The 15,985-nt window shown below is 41.2% G+C and overlaps 1 protein-coding gene across 5 annotated transcripts; it reads right to left on the reverse strand.

Annotated features, from left to right (window-relative positions):
* Positions 1-5,179: 5,179 nt before the first annotated feature.
* gprc5c (G protein-coupled receptor, class C, group 5, member C) lies at positions 5,180-15,753 on the reverse strand. Of its 5 annotated transcripts, none has more exons than XM_026177908.1 (5): positions 15,587-15,753; positions 11,973-12,980; positions 9,938-10,038; positions 8,135-8,258; positions 5,180-6,326 (listed from the first exon to the last, which is right to left on the reverse strand). In XM_026177908.1, the coding sequence occupies exons 2-4, from the start codon at positions 12,943-12,945 to the stop codon at positions 8,169-8,171; spliced, it is 1,164 nt and encodes a 387-aa protein (XP_026033693.1). In that variant the 5' UTR covers positions 12,946-12,980; positions 15,587-15,753; the 3' UTR covers positions 5,180-6,326; positions 8,135-8,168. The 5 variants fall into 5 exon arrangements, with proteins under 5 accessions (XP_026033693.1, XP_026033692.1, XP_026033690.1 ...); XM_026177907.1 differs by having other exon boundaries at positions 8,135-8,261; XM_026177905.1 differs by having other exon boundaries at positions 11,973-13,007; positions 15,587-15,647.
* Positions 15,754-15,985: the final 232 nt, after the last annotated feature.

Consider the following 15,985-nt stretch of genomic DNA (forward strand, 5'->3'; position numbering starts at 1 on the left):
GCTTTCAGGTTAATCTCGTTGAAATGACCTTAACGCCACAACACGGCAAATCTCCGTTAACGAGCTACCGCCGATCGCCCCGTGCATAGGGCTAGACGGCCAACACGTTAACGAGCTAACTGCGCTAACACACTAGTTCCCACCCATGTAATTGAGCATTGCGTGGCACATCCAACATACTGTTTTACTTTAGTCCATGACTCGCTTACCTTCAGGGTCATACGTCACATGAAAACCAAAATAATTCCAAACGCCAGATCTGAATGGGGGAGGTCCATGTTGCAAGGAGAGCTTAACTTCTGTCTTGCTAGCTTGCCCTGCGCTCTTCCTTCTGACTATGCTGTCTGTGTTGAGCGCTCAGTGGATCTGCGCTCGACAGTGCAGCCTAGGCGGAGTAGTCGAACGCAGATTCACTGAGCGCTCAACACAGACAGCATCGTCAGAAGGAAAGTTGATAAAATAAATTACAAATGTTGTATTGTTCGATACATATGCGTACCGAACCGAAAGCACTGTATCGAACGGTTCAATATCGATACGAATATCGTTGCACCCCTAGTAAATATGTTTATCTCTTGTGATTTTAAGTCAAGTGTCGTATTGATGGAAATGTCAGAGGGAAAAATGAATGTGGGGACAGATCAGCAGGAAATTGGGAGCAGCGTGATCATCCCTGGGTCTGATATGAATCGTATCTAATCAGGAAGTGCACTCACATGTTTCTGTCAGAGGAACACAGCCTTTAAATGGCTGAGGGTTATGGAACCATAGCAGCACTGGTTATGCTTTCCTTTTAATGCATGAAGTTAAATATACAAATATTTAAGTATGGAAGGAAAGTCTTCTAAGAAAATAAACAAAAAAAGTAAGGCCAGTTAAAAATGCAAAGCTGTGTCTCGTGGGAAAGTAAATTTGCACAATAAACATTAACACTTGAAGCAAAGCGTTTGTTTTGTCAGTTTAACAGCCAAAAACAAAAGCACATGTAGTTTTAATGATAACCATATCTAATCTGTGCTTTCAGAGACGGCATGTGCAACACAGTCAGCAGGTCTGCCTTTGAAAGGCTCCGAGGTGTATCAGGAGAGCTGGCATTTGGCACCTAAATAACTGAGATGACTCACATGTGCTGGACTGTACTGAATAAACAGACACCATGTGAGGCTGTTTGACATTGTCAACATCACACTGTTTTAGATTTCTGTGAACTTTCTCTGCACCTCCTTGAATCCTTCCAGATTTAATATTTAGAGGCTACTGGCTGATTGAAATATGTCACTCTGCTTTGTTTTTTTCTAAACAGAGAGTCATCTGATGGAATATAACTGAAACCAGAACCAATCATGTCTCTCCTTTGATGACCTTGATGAGTTCAGACTCCTCTGATGAAGCCAGCCGTCTGACGCTGGATCAATCAATCGGTTTGCAACAGTTGATGAACATGACTGAATTTGGCTCCTGCGGTTATGTCTCTCATGTAACATCCACACAGCATGATAACAACTACATTCTCATGTTACTGGACAGCCAGTGGCTGCACTTTTATTCAAACAGATATGTTATTTGTATTGTTGCGATGGAAAAAAGTCAAACTTCAAGTAGAGGACATGTCCAACTGGCCATTTTATTCATCTTTTTTTCTTAGAAACTGTGTGTACATATGAGCAATTCATGTAATTAACATTACAAGATCATTTTATTTGCTGTACATTAGAAACTATCTGTGCTAGCAGACTGTAATCCCACATAGTAAAGGCAGTAAAGTCCACTTTCTCTTGCTTAAACTCGGTTAGACACGCTTTCCTCTGAAAACCTTTCTTTCATGTTTAATTGTGTTTCTGTGTCAATATTTAAACTGAATTTGCATAAGCTGTTGTAAACTGAAGACTTCCTTCAAACGAGGCATCAACTTCACACTGAAGTGACTGTAGTTAGTTACAGATTTCACTAGTTTGTTGACATCCATTGTAATTAGGACTGTCAAATCAAACTCTTCAGGCTTGATGCTAAATTGTACAGAGCTTGCAGCAAAAGGAAGAAAACATACTCATTAAGATGCCATCACTCTAACAAGTCAGTGCTGATGTTCCATACTCATATAACCCCCTATTCTGTGAATATATTGTAGATAGTTCTGGCACATTGTTCACATCATTAAATCTCACTGTTATTGTTACTGAACTTTGACCGTTGCATCAATGTAGCAGTTCTTCACACTAGTGGAATGTGGTGACTTTCATAGAAAGACAAGCAAAGACGATGACAAAATGACAATAAAATGTAGAAACTTTAAATCAAAAATCTATCCATCAATTTTCTAGCATGTATCTGAATTTCATCCAGGTGAACACCAAGGTGATCTCAGGCCATCCGGGAGATCTCCAGTATATCCTATCCTGGCGACTTTTCCTTCCAGGACATGCCTGGAACACCTCACCTAGGAGAAGTCCAAGAAGCATCCTGGTCAAATGGAAAATGATCTCAGCTGGCTTCTTTTGATGTTAAGGAGTAGTGGATCTACTCCAGGGGTCCCCAATCCCAGTCCACAAGGGCCGATGTCCCTGCAGGTTTTAGATGTGTCTCTCCACGTTGGTTGAGTGTTCTCCACGTTGGTTGAGTGTGGAGTAAGTGCATATGAGAGCATGAGGGTGGGAATGGATGTTTGTATATGTGTGTGCCTGTATTTCTGTGTCTATATGTCAGGTTGGGTGTCAGGCGCCACCTCTCTGGGGACATCTTAGGCCCTCCAAGGTTTGGAGGCCTATCTCCCCCTACCACCACTTCCCCTGCCAGTGGCGGACTCCCTCAGACATCGGTGCGTTGGTGGTTCTTTGTGTCCGGGGATGGGCGTCCAGGTACACACCGGCTCACTCCTTGGCGGCCGCTTATCGGGGCCTGGAGCCTGGGGCTCGCTCGGGCCACTTCGGAGGTGGGGTGCCCCCGGCCTCTCGGCCTGGGGCTCGGTCACTCAGGCACGGCTGGCTGCCGGCGGAGCTCACGGGCACGTCACTGCAACTCCCCCTGGCTTCTGCTCCGCGGCTGCTGAGTGAGCCCTCATCTGGGACTCTCCTCAGCTCTTTCTGGGACAGTGGCGCGGCTGCCCCTCTGTTGGTCTTCCTTGCTCTCTTGTGTTCTGGGGGCCTCTGGATGTCTGGAGTTTTGATCTCCTCCATACCTGCTTCATGCCCTGGAGGACGGGGCTGTGGCCCCCCCACACCCTCTAGCAGATTATTACATGAAGGAACCTTTTAAAAAAACAAAAAACAAGCGCGTCCATGCTCACAGGTGTACACACGGGTGATCACACCCACAAACTACACCCTTTTTGGCTCCTACCTCAAAGCACACTGTGTTCTGTTGATCTTATGTGCTGCACAATAATGTTTAATATTTAGTATTTACTGTCATATTCCCATATATCATTGTGATGTTGTTTATTCTATTACTCTTGTTCTCTTCTGCTTGTTTTCTTTTTTCTTTCTCAGCAGGTGATCCAGGTGATTGATATATGCAATTTTTTCTTCTTCTTTTTTTTCTGCCCGTTCTGTTGGTTTTTGTCTTTTGCCTCTTCTCAGCTGTTTCTATTTCCCTCTTTCTTTCTCCCCTTCTTTCCCCCAGTCAAGTCTGTCCCGTATTCAGTAAGTGAAAATAAAATGAACAATAAAAGGTGAATCAAATGGACCATTACGGCAAGGCTGGGATGGTCAATTTGGTAAAGTAAATCCGTTGGGCATCTTTCTTTGCCTTCAGACAACAATTCTGATGGCAAAAGAGCCAAACGGGACAGGCAAAAAAAAAGAAAAAAAAAAGAAAAAAAAAAAAGTTTTTAGATGTGTCCTTGATCCATCACAGCTGATTTAAATGGATAAATTACAGTCTCAACATGTCTTGAAGTTCTCCAGAGGCCTGGTAATGAGCTAATCATATGATTCAGGTGCGTTGACCCAGGGTGAGAGTTAAAACCTGCAGGGACACCGGCCCTCATGGACTGGGATTGGGGACCCCTGATCTACTCGGATCCCTCCCAAATGACTAAACTCCTCACCCTATAGCTAAGGGAGAGCCACCCTTCAGAGGAAGCCCATTTGTGCCATTACTATCCATGACCTCATTCTTTTCGTCACTACCTACAGCTCATGTAGGTGGTTTTTAACTTACAATATAAAGTTCCTCGAGGTAACTGTTGCTGTAATTTGACACGAAGTAAATACAATCGTACTGAATTAAACATGGGTTGCTTTTACGCTCAGCCTTCTCTTCACCACCATAGATCAGTGTCGCATCCACATCCAGGGATTAAAAATATTAGTGAAAAATAAAGGTGGTGTATTAGTAAAACAGCTAAACTTACTGCAATGAGTCAACCAAATTGTTTCTCATATATGCTAATGTTATAATGCTGATGCAGCCTCCACGGCTTCAACTTGGCTCGTTTATTCAGCCACACATTTTCTTGGTTAATGTTCCAAAGGAGTTCCTGATCCTGCACAATAATTCCTCCACATCACATGCTGGTCAAGGTGGTTAGTGTTAGGATGTTTTGAGTTTATTATATTATTTATCATTTCTAGTCTTTGGTTTCTTTGTTGGAGTTCTGTCTTATGGTTTATGTCTCTGTGTCATCCTTAGTTGCTGTCTCCCCTGTCTGCTCTGTGTCTGTAAGTTCAGTCTGTGTTATGTTTCCTGTTTTACTTTGAAAGTCCGTCTCTCATGTAAATGCGTCTGGTTTTGCTTCCTTTGTCTCGTTAGGCCTGATTTGCCCAGCTGTGTTTCCCTCCTGTTGCCCATTCCCTGATTGCTCCTCTGTGTATTTAAGCCCCGTGTTTCAGTTTGTTGGTGTTGTGATCTACCCTCGTCTTGCTGTGTTTTGTCTGCGTAAGCTTATTTTGTATTCCTAGTTTTGTTACCCTTCTGAGTTCAGCATTAAAGCTGTTTTGAGTTCACGTTTTGTTTCCGTGAGTCTACATTTTGGGTCCACCATGCCTGCCTGCACACAGCCGTCACATGACAGTTAGTGAGAGAAAACGTATGCGTTAAGATGATAAATCATTGAAGATTATCCACTTGTTAATGTGAGCTGCAAAAACAACCAAAAAAAGCAGCTGGACTGCTTGAGCTCGAGCTTTTGTGAAAAGGATATGGGAACACTCACCAAAACAACAGGCACTACAGATTTCAGTGGAGTAGAGTTCACTTTATGGTATATGACATTTTATAGGACGACTACTGTACAACAAAGAATGCATAAGACTATTAGTAAAGGTAACTGAAAGCTAAATTGTAAAAGATATAATGGCAGATTCTGGTCATTAACACCCACATAGTTAAATAACGTCCCCTCTCTGCTGGCAGTACCAATTTTGCTCATACAATAGCAGTTCTTATAGTTACATTTACAACATTCAACTCTATGATAAACTTCCTTCAAGAATTAAAAAAAAAAATTTTTTTTTTTTTCAGTTTTTGCTCAAATGAATTAGATTTTTTTTTTAATTTTATCCAAAGAAATACTGACAGAAAAGTTGATTTTTCAGATATGAAAAAAAGTCTTCTATGAGGAAATATACTGATTAATAATAAGCTAGCAAAACAGGCTAACCACAGGCAGGTCTCTCCAGTGTAACATGTATTGAACATAATTAAATGGCACAGCAGTGCTTTAGACAGTATTACATATATACATTTATCCAGTACATTCGTGCATCATGACTCACTGAGAGCATTGTACATTTAAATTAATTCAAAAACTTCATTTCATGTGTTAACTTTGTGGTTATCAACAATAATCACAACCCGGGCTCAAAAACATGACTTCAATAATTACATTTAACTGTGCAAAATATCCTTCTAATCTAAGTGAATGCAATCTAACTTTAATGCGTAAATTGAAAATAATGTTGAGTCAAAGACACTTGAAACATTTCCCAGTTTTTGTGGCATCAGTTACGTGACTTTCATCTGTGTGTTTGAGCTCGCGCTTCCCTGTCAGAAAAAGCCGAGCACTGCACAAGTTTTTGTTCTGCAGCAAAGCCGCAGCTTCATTCCGTGCTTTGACTTTCAAATGAAGCTCTTGACTGTCTGATACCCAGGGGAACATAATAAATCAGTCAATGGGAGGTTTATCTGTTCCTCAGTGGGATGACCTCCCATTCATCTCCATGTACTGGGGATGAAGGTTCCTCTTAGGACCAGCTTAGGGAACCACAAACAATAGAAAACAAAAGGTCAGCAAGTATAACCGAGAAAATGTGAACCGAAGTTACTCTGATGGGGTCTGGCGAGCTGAGGCACGTTCACCACTGGGATGTCCTCTGCAGACCATGCCCCTGCAAAAATAAGAAAGAAATTACTTGTTTTTTGGTGTTATATACCCTCTGAAGGATTCAAAAGTGTTCAGCTTGCTCACTAATGGAGGATATCGTCAGCATGAGTTACATGATCACTGGCAGCCACTCCCTAGTTTCCCTTTTGCACCCTTTGTGGGTTTATTACTGTTTTGTTTGCTTATTCTTTTACATAATGTAAGAGTATTAGTCAGTGGAACCGACAACCATTTCCTTTTGCATTGACATTTGCACACCTCCTATATTGCTCTGAAACCGAGCTCGTCCTAAAGCTAATAAAAATTGAACAACAGCTACATTTGTGTGTCTCAAAGTTTCACAGGACTGTTTTGTGTTTACCTTTGCTTTTCACACACTGTCTTGTAGGGTTTATTTACCTATCCCATTTGGTGTAAAATAAATGTCTGAATTATAATACTACTACTACTACTACTACTACTACTACTACTACTACTACTACTACTACTACTAATAATAATAATACAAATACATTTTATTTATAGGCACCTCTAAGACCCTCAAGGTCACCTTACAATAACACAAGAAAAATAGTAGCAATAAAATCTAATACACATGGCAAAATAAAATTTAGACATAAGGTAACCCCCCCCCCCCAAAAAAAACCCCTCCACAACAATAAACAAACAAAAAAACCCCACAAGTATAAAAGCTGAGCATGATAAAAACGAACTTAGACATTACTCTCATAACAAGAGCTTTTTTATGTTTATCACTACATTAAGAGTTATTACTTCTATAAAAATGATCACTTTTTATAGCCACGCTGACAGAACTGCATCTTATCTGTTTTGCATTTATTGAATCTGTTTTGTTCTTTCGTTTGTCGTCACACTTTGTAAAGAACAGAAACTTATTCAAGTTACATTTTTAGGGTTACTTGTAGAACTTGCAAATAAAACAACTTTTATAAAGGTCTAAAAAAAACCTATGGATACAAACTAACCTGAACCTGACTGGATGTTGAAAAACTAAAGAAATATTTATAGAAACTTAAAAATAACAAACTGACTGGAAACCACTCACATGCTCATGTTTTACTTAAAACATGGCAGCACGTGCGTGGCTGTTTTTCTTTGCAAATCTAAAAACCAAAACAAACCAGCAACACTTCTAATGACACGCTCACAGTCCCACCTGCATATAGATATCATGACTTCCTGCAAAGAAATCCTAAGCACTCCTGAAAAAGTCTAAATGCATATTTTAGCATCTTTAAGTCAATCTCTACATTAACTAATGCAATTATATTAAATAAAGGTGACAACGAAAAGTCTAATTTTGCGTTTTTGTAGCCCATGAACATAGAAACATTAGCTGCCTTCCTCCATGAATGAGAGAGCTGCACACATTTCAGAGACACCTTTAAAGCCTTTAGGCAAGAATTTCACTTTTTTTTTTAAGATAAATGACAAGCAGTGAAAACCAGTCCCCCAAATCAAGCACTACCTTTTTCATCAACATCTTTTTCTTTGATTATTTCCCAGAGGAATGACACAAGAAGTACAGAGTGCGCTCAGTCCAGGAGCATATGCACAGAAGAGGCAGACACAAGGCCTATAGAGAGTGAACGGCGCAAGATAAGAAAAAAAAATCCAGACAAAGAAGTGATTCATAGTCAACCTGTAGAAGAAGTTGCTATGGATACAGCAGGACCTGAGAGGTCGGAAATGAGCAGAGGCCACGAAGAGAAAAGCATCTGGAGTCAAGCAGGTGATAAAGAGGAGAACTGCAGAGTGACGAAGGAGGCGAGTCAGCTGCTTTCGACCTACACTTGTGTGTGCGTGCTGTGTTCCCGGTCTCCTTTTATGTTGACGGTGTGCTGCTCCCGCTGTTGGCCGCAGAGCCAATGGAAGCTCTGGGAATGAAGATGTCAAAGGACGGGTCTGGTAGCTGCTGCTGTGTGAAGTCATAACAAAGCCGTGACAAAAACATCCAAGAATAGGGACGAAGTGTGTTCACAACTGCCTGCTTGAATTCAAATGACTTCATAAAGCTTTTACATGAAACATAACCGTCATGCCTTTGGTGGTTCACTGCATTTAAAAACATTTTTAAAAAACCTTTCACAGAAATCGCATACTAACTCTTGAGATATTTCCGCAGCAGGTACCGGACATTTGAAAAAGTATGACAGAGCTGACTTGCTTGCAAAGGAAGCGGCACAGAAAGGATATGATTTCTGCATGTACAACTGTAGCATTAACTAATTAGATAGCTGCCAGGATTTTGAGTTAACTGGGAACTCTGTGTTTTCCACTAAATAAACCCTGACTGCACTGATACTACACTCAAAATGCATTTGAATGGTGACCTTGTATACAAAGTCATTAAGGGAGTATAATAAATATTTCCTCAAGTTAGATTTGCTGTTAGCCAAATTGATATTAGTCATGTTAGAAAGTTTTTAACAGTTAACTTCTTTGCTAATGCTAACTGCTCAGCCAATGTGATTGGTCAGTTGCAACGTTGATCCTGGACCAAAACTGTTATGATGACATAGGAACAGCACCAGCGTGGGGAAATCTGATTGTGCCCATGCAAACAGGCAAACAGGCCTACAGACCGATCCACGACCATCTAGTAACCAAAGGTAGTAGGAAAAATGAGCATTCCATGAGATTGTTGTGATTGGTTGCTGGGGACTGAGAGCAGAAAATGATTGCCTAGAAAAACTACTGGCAACAAAATCAGTCTCAAGGAGGTTTCTGGTGCAACAGATTTCATCCACTGACAGCCAGAAACCTCCAACTACTGCCAACCAGCCGGCGAATAAACATTTCACTAGCAACCGGGGGTTATATCACATGCAATATGGTGGACAACGTTAGCTCGTTCAGTTACTTTAATCTGTGACCTCATTGCACCATTTTTAAAGAGTTTGTGATATTAGTCAGTAGTTTCAGGCCTCACAAGCTGACTGGATGTTTATTTTGTGTCCTTATTACTACAGTTTAGTTTAAGGTGGGTCTAAATTATTACTGAGTTGGGTAAATCTCTCATTTATATACAGACTGTGGTCAGAAGTTGAAAATCTTCCCATGTGACCTCTGCGCTTTTGCTTTTCTAAGAAGAACAAGTGCTCTTTAGTCACAAGGTTGGCTCAACCCTAAAGCGTACCTGGTGTTGTGGTTTTTACAGACACTAACGGTGCGCATAATTTACAAAATACATGCCATTTTGAATCTAGTGATTATATAATGCACTTTTTTCTAGAACCCGAGGAAACGCCTCCAGCTGGATGTTTAACCCCTGGCATCTGTGACATTAGAATTAAAGCTGTGATTTAGGCCACACGTGCTCCTGACAACTTTTAAATGTCCACCTGCTTTATTCATTCTCCCATTTTCCTTTGCCTGTTGTTAATTAAAATGCAAATATGGACTAAAGTACCTTGGAAGTGATGGTTGCTGGTGTTATGTGTATATGGTGTTGAGGTTTTCACGCTCTGTAAAAGGTTACTGTCACCACTTATTTCCATAAAAATTTGCCTAGTGCAGGAGACAGGTATGTGTGCGAGTGGAGTGGTCATATTCAAATGTGTTTTTCTGTGAATGTATCACTTTTATACTCACATTTCCAACTCCTTTGCTGATGAGAGCCAGCTCAGTGGGCTGGTACACCGAGTTACGCATCTGACCAGTGTAGCCGCTGTATGGAGACACGGGCTTGGAATCTGTGATGAACAGATATAAGAAAATAAATCTTTTAATCACCCAACAATCAGTGTGTGATATCTGTGGCCCTCTTAAGTGCTACCTGGCAATAATCCCCTTCATCTTCATATTACAACCTGCCTGCCCTCCATCTTTTACAAAGTGCCCTGCAGAGATGGCACTATATAACTAACCCCCATATTAAACAGTTGCCACACCTTTGTCGCCGTGGAGACAGCGCAAACAGATGGCGTAATGATTCTAGTGGGAGTGATACAGCATTCACAGATGCAGTCAGACACTTATTAACAAGAATGATTCAGAAGGTAAAATTTTAGGTGGGAATGATGATATTCAGTTAATGGCAGTTTAGTCATACTGTAAGACTTAATGTAAGTTAATGATTACAGTCAAATGTGCTCAAAGCAAATTCTGAGACTTTTTATGACACACATTAGTCTGTGCTAATCAGGAAAAATGTAAGAGGCAGAACCTCCTCTGCATTCTTACACATTGTGCTTATCTGTATAGTAACATATTTTCCTTACAATAGAATAGCACAAAGCCAAAGCTACTCTTTCTACCTCTACATCACAGCTACCTAATAATACAAAAAAGTCCCTTACAGCTTATAAGCAGAGACACATCACCATCCTTGCTACAAAGAACCATCTTCCATTAGCGATCCGTGATAACTATCAGACTTACTGCTCTGATCCTTTGGACTGAGCTCAGATCAGCAGATCAGATTCTGTGGTGTCATCATGTGGACAGAAAACAACCTTTCAGGACATTTTGCTGCATATTTTGTTTGTTCTTGTGTTTTCGAGGGCTAGAAAACATTCATTCATCAGCGCAAGGTCATCGTGAGAGGCAGAGTTTGTAATAACACTAAAGCGAACCTCATAAGGATGGCTATTGTCTGAAAACGTGTCAGGGTGAATGCACTGAAGAGCTCAGACACCGTTCGGTTTGCAGACAAATAGATGACCGGGGAAATGTTTGCCTTTAGGAAACAAACCGAGCGTAGCTGCTCTGAAGAACTTTTATTTCACGGTCATATTGTATATGGCTGCTGCAGGAAAATCAGGAATATTTGATTTGGTTTTATTGCTGCTATGTAAATGTTATTGCATCATATTCAAGGAAATAAAAGACGGAGCTAAACTACCACCAGAAACATCAGCTCCACTTTGCTTTGATGAAACAAATAACACTGAATACCTCGAGGCAACACAACATTTCTTCTTGGAAATTACAAGGACAAAATCACCCCAGCTTATAGTCTTTATCTCTTTCACAAAGGAGAGAAGATGAATCGATGAATTCATGTATTGCCCAAATCCAAATGATTTTTAGTGTTTTTCTTGTTTGCCTTAAACTGGCCTTGATGTGAGATCCACAGGTTTACCCAATCATAGCTTATAAATTCCAAAACATGATTTTTAAACTTTAGACTAGCTTTAAGTTGTAAAAATGTGACATTGAGTCATTCATGAATTCATCTATTCAGTAAAAAATCACCGAAACATCCATAAAAAAATCTGTAAACTGTATTTTAAACAGTCTTAAGCACTTGGAGAACTGATCTCACGTGTTGGTTTTAACATTTATGTACTCATTTTTTATACTCTTATAATCCCCCTTGTCAAAATTATGCTCAGTCTTGTGTTCATCATCTAATTTTAGGTCCTTTGACTGGTTGTCATTTTGACCACTGTAATCAGCTTTGGGTCTATTTGTCCTGGGACCCTTTTAAATGATGCCTTTGCGGATTCAGGCGTCCTATCTGAAGGTCTATTTTGGACAAGGTGCAAAATTGTGAAGCCATAAAGACTCATGACAATGTTACAATCCCTTTATAACAGTTGAAAAAACCCTTCAAAGTTAAGCGTACTTGTGAAGTTGCTTGTTTGAAGGTTTTCTACAGCAGCTCCAAGGCTAAGCTACATACCTTGGTTGGACTCGTCCATGGAGAAAGCCTTATTTTCCACATACACATTCTGGGAGGATTGTCCCTTCAGGATCGTCTCGTATCCGACTCCTTGGTTTTGGCAAAGATCTTCTGTGTAGTCTTGTTGACTCTCATCGTCACTGTTCAGACAGCAGACGTCAGGAATGGTGTACATGATAATGAAGACCCAGGCGTTTGCTACCAAAGCGATGGCTAAGGTTGGGTCATCCCACGTTGGACCCCCGGTTTTCCCATTCCCATACACGTACATGACGATCCACGCCACCCAAATACCCACTGAAAAGAGGCTTGTCACAAGGATGCAAGCGCCTTCCTTCTTCCACTGTGCGTGTTTGCCCATCATGATGGTCAGACTCGCCACCACCACAGCCAGGATCAGCACCATCACGTAGATGAGCGCCATGACAAAGTCCTCGTTAGCAATGTCACAAGGCACGGCTATAGCTTTGCTAGTTTGAGCTGTGGTGTTGGAAGGCACAATTGTAATTATCAGCCATTCTGTGTTGATGATCACCTCCACCAGCCACAGCCCCAACGCCCCAAGACACAAGACCCAAACTCGAGGCCCGCTGTTTCGTCTGGCCAGGATGTTCAGCCTCACACACTGCATCAGCTGGGAGGCGAAGCAGCCGCTGAACAGCACCCCAAAGAGGAACCTCCGTGAAGCACATGTGGAGAAGTTCTCTCCCACGATGAAGGCAAAGGTTAGGCAGAAGAGACCAGCAGTGCAGATCAGGAAGAAGGCGTGAAGAGCTACCGAGCTCTTGCGGTTGTAGTCTTTATGGAAGGGCAGGCTGGCCAGCAGCGAGATGAAGAGCACGAAGGAGAAGACGATGCCAGCTGCCGCTAAGGCCTCCAGCACGATGCCCCATGCAGCTTCAGTGCTACACAGATTGTAATAAATGGAATCCACGTTTGGGCCGCAGCCCTTAGGAGTACTGTTGCTGGCCATGGAGCCTGGGAGTTGCTCTGGGACTCTAGCAGCACCTGTTCAGATGGACAAACAGGGAATGTCTGGGAGAGACACGATAGGGACAGATTTGAACAAAGAGCTAAACCACGTCACCAAAGCTACATTAGGATACAGTTGTCTACACCCAGCTGAGCAAATATCACACTTGCATGAGTCAACGTCGTCATGTTATCCTGGAAAACGTTCTATAAAAAGGTGCTTTGCTTTTATTTAGAGCTTCAGAGAATCAGGGATCTGCAGTCACACTCCAAAAATGTGGGAGGAATGTCACTGCTGGGCTTTTTCCCAACTCTAATGTTAATGATTAACACATCTGTCAACAGACATTGTTTCTGCACATTTACACAACAGTGAGGGAAAAGTGCATTGAACCTGAGGCTCACCTGCTAAAACTCTGGTCAACTCAAATCCAAAGGTTTTGCTTTTTAGTGTTTTCTGCTGAATTACATCAAATCTGAGCATCTGTTTTGTGAATAAACATCTCTGCAATCCTGGTTTTGTCTTTCTGCCTCGTCTGGCTGTTTCTTTTCGTCCCTATCAGATCCAATTACACCAAACTGAGGACGGTCTCTGAGTCAAATCGATAGATGCGGCGTGCGGACATTCGGTCTTTCTGACCTTCTGTTACTCAATCAGGAAGACGGATCTTTCTGGAACAAAGAGGCAAATATATTCTTTTTCTACATGTCCTCCACTCTGTCACTCCTCAAACAGACAGAATTAACTAATACATTTACTCCCAGTTTCAGGGCGTGACCACCGATCAAACAAAGTTCTTAGACCGTTCATTTTAATATTTGTTGAGTTGTTTTTTGTAACTGTTGCCAGGGGAAATATTATAAGCATATTTAAGGCACATCTTCAATTTCAATACTTTGGTTTTCTAAACTTTTTAGGCCTTTTTTGAGGATTTTTGTGCCGGTGAAACTTTAGAGAATGTCAAATGATGTCTTGCCAGAGTCGGCCTGGCAAAGACTCCAACACAGTCTGATGGCTATCTTTGGAAAATGTGAAGAGGGGCATACATTTTGGGATTTTACCTTTATTTTCATAAATGTGACATCTTTTTCATACTACAGCAATAAAGTAAAAACAATCAAATAACAAAGAAGTTCCTGTTTTTTGACTATATACTAAAGAAATATCTATTTTTTTCTATTTTTCTGTGAATTAGAAAAATTGTCCAACTTTATACTAACAGGCCATTCTGGACAATGAGATACCAGACTTTTTGTAATTCTGGACATTAACTGCTTTAATTTTAAGAATTTAAGTCATGCTGACAGGTTTCTTTCATTTCTTTCAGCAGCATTTCTTTATCATGTGGACAAACTGAGACGTACTGTTGACATTGCACTTATTTTTCTTATATTGAGATATCCCAGGGTTTAAATGTGAAGTTAAGTTCCTTCACACTCACAGAAAGTGGATTTTCACCCGTTCGACCCACTTAGGATCAAAGTGGGGTATATGCGGCCTACATCCCTGAATTAATACAAGACATTGAATCTGATTGTTGCAATAACTGGAAATGTAACCACAGAAATGTAATCTGTAAAGTGGATTTTCAAGAGTCAAAAGGTTCTTCAGTTTTCTCTAACTTATGATATATGTTTAGCTACTTTACCACAAACTCGCACAGGTAAAACCTACTTTGTGCGCCTCCAGATGACTCAATAGGGCTTCTACACTTTGACCAGCACAGACAAAACATACACTCCAGGTACAAAATCTAGCATCCAAACTCATACTCCTCTACTCCTTTAACCTTGTGTTGTCCTCGGGATTCCCATATACTTGTTTGCCATTCCCCAAGGGTCATTTTTGACCCGAGGACAACACAAGGGTTAAACTCTTATATGGCCTTTTTAATGAAGTCTACTAATCCTATTCACTGTAGCTTTAAAAAACGTCTATATGAAGAAAGAAGCCACTTATAACAGTAAGAATAACTCAGTGAGTCAAAATTAAGAGGTGACACTAAAATGGGACGACAAGTTTACCATTACTATGACTACAAGCCAAGTGCCAGACACAATACTGCGGCTGAAGGTAATACATATTGCACCCTGCACTTTAATCTATTTGCTGTGGTCCTGTCCTCAGGTACTGTCCTCAGGTCTAGGTATAACTCTGTCGTGTATTTCTCGTACTGATATCTAACCTTATCGTGAGCCCATGGGATCACAGGAGTGGGTTTTCCATCAGGAAAATGAACTGAAGAGTATGCTGCAATTCGGGATGAACTCTACTTAAATCTGATTTTCTACATTATGCAACTGAATCTTTCTTATATTCTCTACCCCTCCTTCCAGCTGTACAATCAAACACAACAATGTATAACTTAAGTATTTGAAAGCACGAGCTAACGTGTCTAACTGTTGATTTCTCCCTAAACACAGCTATTTAAAATCTATTTTAATAGAATTGTTTTCAGTGAATAACTTTTCTTTAGTTGTTAATTTAGTGGCACAAACGGTCTTCCATAAACGATCCCCTGCTCTCTCTGTCTAAATACACAGAAAATATAGAAATCAATCTGACGCAAAGCTCAGAAACAGGCAGTAAAGCTTCAGTGAGCGTGAATAAAGGCTGTGATGGCTGTGAGGAGTTTAACTACCTGGCTGTTCTCGGCAGATTTCTGCTGGGCGCGGCTCGTTGGTTTTCACCTGCTGCGAACGCGCCGCTATAGTTGGGCACAAATTACACGGAGAAGAAGCAAACTGCGGCACAGCTGATCCGACCGCTCCCAAGTTTAGGAATCCTTTCACGAGCTTTTCCTCTCGGTGTGACTACAGTCATCCCCTCTCCACCTCTCCCCTCTTCGTCTCTCCGAGCACGCACGGAGACGCACACGCGCGCACTGCTGTTCATCACTTCAAAGGACACTACAGCGACCTACCCGCACTTCCGGGAGACTTATAACCCACGAATGATTTTCTTAAAGCGTTTATGGCCCGGCAGTATCTGATTTGTATCAAATATTCTAGGATATTATGTATCGTGTTACACAGCTTGA

Source organism: Astatotilapia calliptera, chromosome 8 (genome assembly GCF_900246225.1).
Source record: "Astatotilapia calliptera chromosome 8, fAstCal1.2, whole genome shotgun sequence".
Lineage (NCBI taxonomy): Eukaryota > Metazoa > Chordata > Actinopteri > Cichliformes > Cichlidae > Astatotilapia > Astatotilapia calliptera.

What these genes read in the sequence shown, in the direction of transcription:
- gprc5c (XM_026177907.1), bottom strand. Translation starts at nt 12,945, where the DNA reads ATGGCCAGCAACAGTACTCCTAAGGGCTGCGGCCCAAACGTGGATTCC. An exon ending in CATGGACGAGTCCAACCAAG is followed by an intron (nt 10,039 to 11,972) that starts GTATGTAGCTTA and finishes TGTTCATCACAG; the next exon opens with ATTCCAAGCCCGTGTCTCCA. An exon ending in TCAGCAAAGGAGTTGGAAAT is followed by an intron (nt 8,262 to 9,937) that starts GTGAGTATAAAA and finishes GACTTCACACAG; the next exon opens with CAGCAGCTACCAGACCCGTC.